Raw genomic sequence first — 7,992 nt, forward strand, 5'->3', positions numbered from 1 at the left:
ATCCGGGACTCACGCCTGCCTTGCAGAATTCTCAAATGTGAAATGTAAACAATTTCAAGAGTTTAGGGTGTTTAGATTTTTTTTTTGTCCTGGACCTGAAGGGTGCGATCTACTATTTTGTTGCAACTTTCACTTTTTACAAGATGTAAGAGAGAGCAAGAATTCGAAAGCAGCGGACATGAAGACTAATGAGATAATAATAATTCAAAAGAAAAGCAAAAGCAAAAGCCCCGAAAAAGAAAAGCAAATGATGCCTCCCAGCTCTTCACCAAAAGCAAGCAAGGAATCGATCCGTGTTGCTTTGTTGCTTAACTAGAATGCCGGTGTTCTAGCCACTCTCGATCTTCTTGTATCAGCCTCCACACACATTGGCCATCTCGCAAGCCGTGACATGGCAAAATCAATGGCGCTCCTCCGTCCGCGCCTAGCCGCCGCCCTGCTCGCTCTGTGCGCGTGCGCCATGGCTGCGCCGGCGGCCGGCGCCAACGTGTCGATCACGACGTGCCGGTCCTTCTGCGGCAACATCACGGTGGACTACCCGTTTGCGCTCCACGCCGGGTGCGGCCACGCGGGGTTCCGCGACCTGCTCTACTGCATCGACCGCACGCTCATGCTGCACCTCCCCTCGGGCTCCTACCGCGTCCTCGACGTCGACTACGCCTACCGCGGCCTCACCCTGCACGACCCGGCCATGTCCGACTGCCGCGCCATCGACCGCTCCCCGGGCGGCCGGGGCAACGGGTTCGTCGTCGAGCCGTGGCGCGCGCCGTTCCTGGCCCCGGACCCGGACAACGTGTTCCTCCTCCTCGGCTGCCGCGCCAGCTCGCCGCTCTTCCAGGGCTTCCCCGACCGCCACCTGCCGTGCCGGAACGTGTCCGGGATGGGGTGCGGCGACTACTACGGCTGCCCCGCGTGGGACGACTACGGGCGCCGGCCGTCGGGCGCGGCGTACGGGTCGGCCGTGCCGCCCGAGTGCTGCGCCGTGTCGTGGGGCGCCATCCGGGCGGTGAACGTGAGCCGGCTCCAGTGCGAGGGGTACAGCAGCGCGTACAGCCTCGCGCCGGTGCGCGCGGAGGGGGCCGGCGGCTGGGCGTACGGCATCCGGGTGGCGTGGGCGCTGCCGGAGGCGAACCGGGGGTTCTGCGGCGCGTGCCGCGCCACGGGCGGGGTGTGCGGCCACGACGTGGAGAGCCACGGCGACCTCTGCCTCTGCGGTGACTGGAACTCCACCTCCAACTGCGACTCCTCGGCGGACGCCGCGCCGTCAAGCGCCGCGGCGCCTGGCGCCGCCATTGCCGCTCTTCTCTTGGCCCTTCTCGCCTCAGGTAAACATATTGACGTAGCACATTTCAGTAGTCTCTTGCATCATCTCATATATTTTTCATCATGCATTTCGCAACCTCGATCACCTCACGATTGTGGGATTAGTTGACCAACTAAACGCAGCAGACCGATCTGAATTTGGATGTCGTTTCTAGTTCTTCGTGCCTCTCATTTCATTTCCTGATAGAGATGTCGCTACCTCTGGTGCAGGATTGTCGTCCGGATCAATAGCCAACATGTGACGGTGTTCATCCCACAGTGACCACTGACGAGCAGTTCGTGCCGCCATGATTACCTCCGCCGTCTGGTGTACCGCCGCAATACTTTTGTGTAGACAAAAACTAGTGCGACTGAAATGTTTATCTGCGGCATAAATCTTTGATTAGGAAATCAGTGTCATATTACATTCGAAGTATACCTACAAAACATATGCGAGTCACCATTTGTGTGCTTTCTGAGCTTGCTCGATTCATCATGCTTATTCGATTTTATGTGGCTCCGTTTGCATTTGTGAGTGATGCGTTGCGGTCCTCGCGGACGCGAGCACTATTTCTCATAGGAAAAGAAAGAAAACAGAGCGCCGCAGCTAGCCTACCCTAGACTCCCGTTCGTGACTAAATAGTAGGTCGGGCCTTCTTAAGTCGAAACAAGCCGCGTTTCCACTGTTTCTTTTTCGGGTTTTTCAGGTTTTCTTTTTCTTTTGTTCTTTCACTACTTTCATTGGTTTTTATTTCTCCTTTTTTTTCATTCTTTTTTCATTTTCTTTTCATGTTTTTGGTTTATTTTCTTTTTGGTTTTCTTCTCCATTTTTTGTTTTCTTTTCTTTCTTCTTCTTTATTTTTTGTTTTCTTTTTCTTTTTTCTTATGTTTCTTTTCGTTTTCACTCTACATTTTCGCATATGTCAAAAAAAAGTGATCAACATTTTTTATACACACGTTCATCATTCCCCGAATGCTTATCCAACATTTTTAAAATACTTGTTCAATATTTCATGCTTTTTCAACATTTTTAGTACTTATTCAATATTTTTAAGTATTTGTTTAACATTTTCAAATACTCGTTCAACATTTTTTATATTTATTCAACATTTCTTTCAATATTTTTAATATTTATTGAACATTTTCACATACTTGTTTGATTTTTTTAATAGGTATCCTACTTTTTTCAAAAACTTCTTCAAGATTTTTCAAATGCATTTTTAAAGAGTACTGTAATTTATATAAACATATAATTAAGAATATTTTAAAGTATAAAGAAAAGTACATAAATAAAGCAAAAAACGAGAACAGAAAACAGAAAAGAAAAAAATAGATGGTGACCTCCCGCGCAGCTAGGCCGGCCCATCTGGGGCTCCCCCCGACTTGAGGCTTCCCCCTATCTAACTTAAAGTGAGAAATAGGTGTGCCCCTCACGGAGGCATAAGAATATGTTTCGCCTGAAAATCAGTACGGAGCCCCAAGCAAACCTACAAAGGCCCATCAAAAGCCCAAACATGTACTGCCATGCATGTACGTATCACTCGAAAAAAATAAAAAGTGATTACCACAAAAGATACACATTCAATATAACTGACCTCTCGAACTATGTCAATATAACTTACTTTCAGACAAACTCAGTCAATATAAGTGACCCTAAGGTCACTCTCCTGGATATCATCTCTCCAACCCAGTTTGTATTCGTGTTGGGGCGCTTGATCATGGATAATGTTCTGTTCGCGTACGAAATCACACATATGATTCATAAAAAGAAGGGTGGTCGTGATGGCATTGTAGCGATAAAACTCGACATGAGCAAGGCATACGACGGGTAGAATGCAACTTTCCGGAGCAAAACGTGTTTAAAAGGAGATTCTCCACAACATGGCAAGGCATCTGGCAGGGCGACTCGTTGTCACTGTGCCTCATTATCCTTTGCGTGGAGGCGTTCTCGATCTTGCTGCAGCGCGTGCAGTTGGACCATTCAATTGAAGGTATACGGATCTTTTCAGAGGCGCATAGTATTGATCGTTTGTTCTTCGCAGACGACTCCCTAATAGTCATGAAGGCTATTGTGGCAAGTGCCGAGAGATTGCAGCAGATTTTGGCTGTGTATGAAGCCCAGTCGAGATGGTAAAATAGGATAATCATCGACGTGTTTTTCAACAAGGGTGCATGTTTGCATAGGAAACAAGTACTGCCGACGCTAGGTATTCCGACAAAGTCCCGAAATGTGAGACATATCCGTTTGTCGGTTCATTAAGGGGCAACCAAGGCCAAGGAGTTTGAATACCTCAAAGAGAAAAATTGTTAGCGCATTCATGGGTGGAAGGAAAAACTTCTTTCGACGACGACATGCAAGGAGATTTTTATCAAAATCGTCGCTTAGGCTATCCCGACCTATGCCATGGTCGTGTTCGACCTGACAAAAATGCTTTGTGAGGAGATCAGCAACATGATTTGCACATAGCAATGGAGCCAGCATGATAGGAAAGATAAATGTCATTGGGTTGGATGAGAAAAGATGACGAAATCAAAGCATGGAGGCGGTCTGGGTTTCCGAGACTTACACATTTATATGATAATGTTAGTGAGGCAAAGCTGGTGGATGTTGCGGCACCCCAACTCCTTATGTGCCTGAAAACTAGGTAGTATATGGGATGTTCTTTTCTCGAGGCCATGAGCAAGTCGCGTATTTCATATGTATGGCGCAATATCCTACGTGGTGTGACCTCTTATAGGAAGGAGCTGTGTGGAGAATTGGAGACAACTCATCGGTTCAAGTGTGGTCCGACGCATGGATACCTAGGGAGGACTAGACGATCGGTGGCATACCATGGGCTGATAATAATTTCCAAAGTAGTTGAACGAATGAATCTTTTTACGGAGAGCTGGGATGTGGAACTTGTTTGCAAGCTTTTCATCGAGGAAGATGCTCATTTTGATCTTCCCGATCCCTACTAGGTCGGGCATGTAAGACTTTATATCATGGCATTACGATAAATAGGGGATATTTTCAATCAAATCAGCGTATCAGCTAGGGGTCAGCATACGGGACAAGAGTCTGAATCATGTTGCTAGCACATCGTTTTTTCCAACCTCGAGTGACTCGATAAGGAACAAGATATTGGTAGATGCAAGTCCCAGGTAAAGCCAGGCTGTTTAATTGGTGTCTTGCTCACAACAGATTGCCCAGTAGACTCAGTATAAAGAGAAAATAAGCTAGATATCATCTGCCCTATGTGTATACGGTTGGATGAAGATGGGGATAATCTATTTCATTAAATGCGAGATGTTGAAGACTTTATGGAGCGAGCAGAATCTTGGAGACGTCGGGCAACAACAATATGAGTGTCCTACCACAAAGGAAGTCTTGCACCAGTTCTGTTTTTTTAAATACATGTTGAATTTTTTTAATACACGCTACACTTTTTTCATATAAATGTGAGACATTATTCGGGTACACTATGAACATTTTTCCAATACATTATGACTTTGTTTTCAAATACATGTTTCAGCATTTATTAATACACATTGAATAATTTCTTCGAATGGTACGAAACATTTTTACATTGTATAAACATTTTTTAAAATGTCATGAACATATTTCTGACTGCGCAAATATTTCTTTAAATTTTAGGAACATTTTTTAAAATGTCATGATCATTTTTTGAATCATACATAAATTTTAAAAATTATGCAAACATGTTTAAATGTGACAGACATTATGAAATTTCATAAAATTTGTTTTTGAATGGTACAAACATTTATTAAGATTGCATGAACAAAATTTCCGCTTCCATTTGGCATTATTTAAATGTGCCATCAACGCTTTTAAGTGAAGTAATTATTTTCATACACATCTGTAAAAAAATTGAATATAAATAAAAGAAAGAAAAGGTTGAAGAACAAAGTGCAGCTTGTAGTGCACCTCTTGCACTGTTGGGCTTGGCCCATTTAGGATTTGCTACAAAGATGCGCCCAACGCAAATGCAATCATCTACTTTAAGTGCGTCCCCTAAAAAACATTAAAAAAAATTTGGGAATTCTTGCCAGTCTTTATTAAACCAACAAAATGTTTGTGGGTACAAGGTTTAGGTTGTGAGGCATGCCCAGCCAGACATGACGACCAACCGAAAGACTACTAGCAAACTTGGCGAGATCATGAGCCTCGAAATTAAAATTTCTACGTTCGAAAACAAAATTGCAAGAAAGAAAAAGACTCTTCCGTTCTGATATTTCATGTAGAATCGCTGCATGTGGTCCCCTGCTTCCGGAGTTGATGTCCGCGATCACCCCTTGACAATCATTTGCAATGCGTAGCCTGTGGATGTGCTGCAAGGCGATTAAGTTGGGTAACGCCAGGGTTTTCCCAGTCACGACGTTGTAAAACGACGGCCAGTGAATTGTAATACGACTCACTATAGGGCGAATTCGAGCTCGGTACCCGGGGATCTCGACATATTGCAGCCGCCACACCCATATTACCATCACCAGAAACGGCCCCATCCGCGTTGATCTTTGCTACCCCCTCCTCAGAAGGAAGCCATCGAGGAGCAGTCGATGGTTGTGCCACAATTATGCGCGCATGTCTGGACTGTTTAGGGATAGTTTGTAACTCTTGAAGATAAGAGTTCACAAAAGAACTAGTTTGTTGCGGACTCTGGAAAATGTTTTCATGGATCGCCCTACGCCTTGCAAACCAAATGGCCCACGGGGTCACTGCCATTTTTGTGAACCTGTCATGGTTCAAAGTATCATAGAGATCAAACAGCCAATGCTTGGCACTTGACTGAACATTCTCCCTCATTCTGTCAACAATCTCCTCATCTGATAACGCCCATGTACATCTAGCCATAGTGCAAGAGACAAGAGCGTGTCTCCATGAATCTTCCCCTCCGAACAGAGGACATGCATCTTGCACCGACATGTTTCTATTTCGAAGAACATCCGTTGTCGGTAACGAATGTCGTGCCAGCCTCCATAAGAACACTCGAACTTTGGATGGAACTTGCAGCTTCCAGAGAGAGCTCCAAGCCTTCTCTTCTGATGAGGTTTTTGAGGGGCCCGCGCGCCCTTCTAACCAACTCTCCCTTTCTATCTTTGTGCTGATAATCATTCGGTAGATTGAGCTAACCGAGAAATTACCTTATCCGGATACCATGCCCATGAGTCAGGAACATCTCGCATGCATATAGGTATTTTTAGGATTTCGTCCGCATCAACTGGAAAAAAACATTAAGTGGAAATTGACCCCAGATGCTTGAAGGCCAGCTACGTGTGTTGGCCCATTTCGAGATTTCTGTTTTTTCTAGGTATTTGCATGTGCATTGCTACGGGATATAAATATTAGTACATTAGCCCACAATTTACATGTGTTTATTATATGATTGTGTAAATAAACATTTATCAAATCCTATCCATGATTTTACATTGTAAAATACTTATTGAGTTATCAAAAAATAGTTTATTTGATAAGTCAATAAAAGATGTGACAATTAAGGCGGTTTCAAGTAGTGATCATTAGGAAAAATATGGAATGTTGGATGAAGCACTCCGTCTGGCAGTAAAAGGAGCGTTGCTCTTTTTTTAAGTAGTAAGATATTCTAATGTTCTTATCATCTTGTTTTTGTCTTTTACCTTTTTATTTTTGGGGGCTAGGCGGTGGGGTGAATACTTGAGCATTTTTCTTCAAAACATGAATAACTTTTTGGAATACACAAACTCCTTTTTTAAAAACAAACGGACATTTTATAACATGAGGTGGACAACTCATTTTAAGTACTCCTGTATGAAGAATGTTTTTTAAAACATGAGGTGGACAGTTCATTTTATAAATACTCCTATATGAAGTTTTGTATTAAGGTATAAGAATACTTTGCCAATTTTTCAAGATATGGAAGATTTCATTTATTCTAAGCTGGTTCTAATAATATTTTTAATCTATTAGATAAGAATATATCACCCAAAATAAAAATAAACTATAAGCTATGTCGTGATCGGGTCGTGCTAGTGCCTGGTAGGGAGCTTTCGTGTGTTTGTATGACAAAATCCATCGCCTCAAGCATAGAACAAGTGGTTGTTTTTGTTCAATTCTTTAAGATAAACAAAAATTTGAGAATCAATGAGTTTTTGGATCAAGTTCCATATTTGACGATTCAGTGTCTCTTTTATGTGAATTACCCTTTTAGTGGGAAGCGACATTATCATAGATAACGAGATGACTTTGTCAACTTTAAAGCTCCACAACCCGAATCGGATCTTCAGTAGGCTGTGTGAGTGTGTCTGTAGTGGTGTGAGTTGCACACATGTTCTTTTACTAGTGGTTGGGGCCCGCCAATGGCGGGCCTCCTAAGGCGTTCCTATGCGGCCCTATCTTGACTCAGCACATTTTTCTGTCTTGTTTGATCCCTAATCTCAACTCATGTAACCTTTCTTTACATGTCTAAGAGAAACACCGATCCTGCTAATCGATGGGACAAAGCTTATCAGGTTGCTACAAGTTTACAACCAATTGGTCATTATTGTATGATTGGGTGCACACATCATTTGGTTGGAACACTTCCCCAAGAAAATTCAAGAGTAAGGTTAGACCTTATCTAGTCAAGAATAAAATGACATCAATATCAACATATTCACTTTGCACCTCAAGGCAATGGGAGAGGTTAACGCAGATCATAATGAAAAGATGTA

General features: G+C 43.4%; 1 protein-coding gene across 1 annotated transcript; it reads left to right on the forward strand.

Annotated features, from left to right (window-relative positions):
• The first annotated feature begins 303 nt into the window (after positions 1-303).
• On the forward strand, positions 304-1,781 carry LOC125535305. Its single transcript, XM_048698363.1, has 2 exons — positions 304-1,325; positions 1,534-1,781. The coding sequence occupies exons 1-2, from the start codon at positions 392-394 to the stop codon at positions 1,563-1,565; spliced, it is 966 nt and encodes a 321-aa protein (XP_048554320.1). The 5' UTR covers positions 304-391; the 3' UTR covers positions 1,566-1,781.
• Positions 1,782-7,992: the final 6,211 nt, after the last annotated feature.

Source organism: Triticum urartu, chromosome 1 (assembly GCF_003073215.2).
Source record: "Triticum urartu cultivar G1812 chromosome 1, Tu2.1, whole genome shotgun sequence".
In the NCBI taxonomy this organism is placed as follows: domain Eukaryota; kingdom Viridiplantae; phylum Streptophyta; class Magnoliopsida; order Poales; family Poaceae; genus Triticum; species Triticum urartu.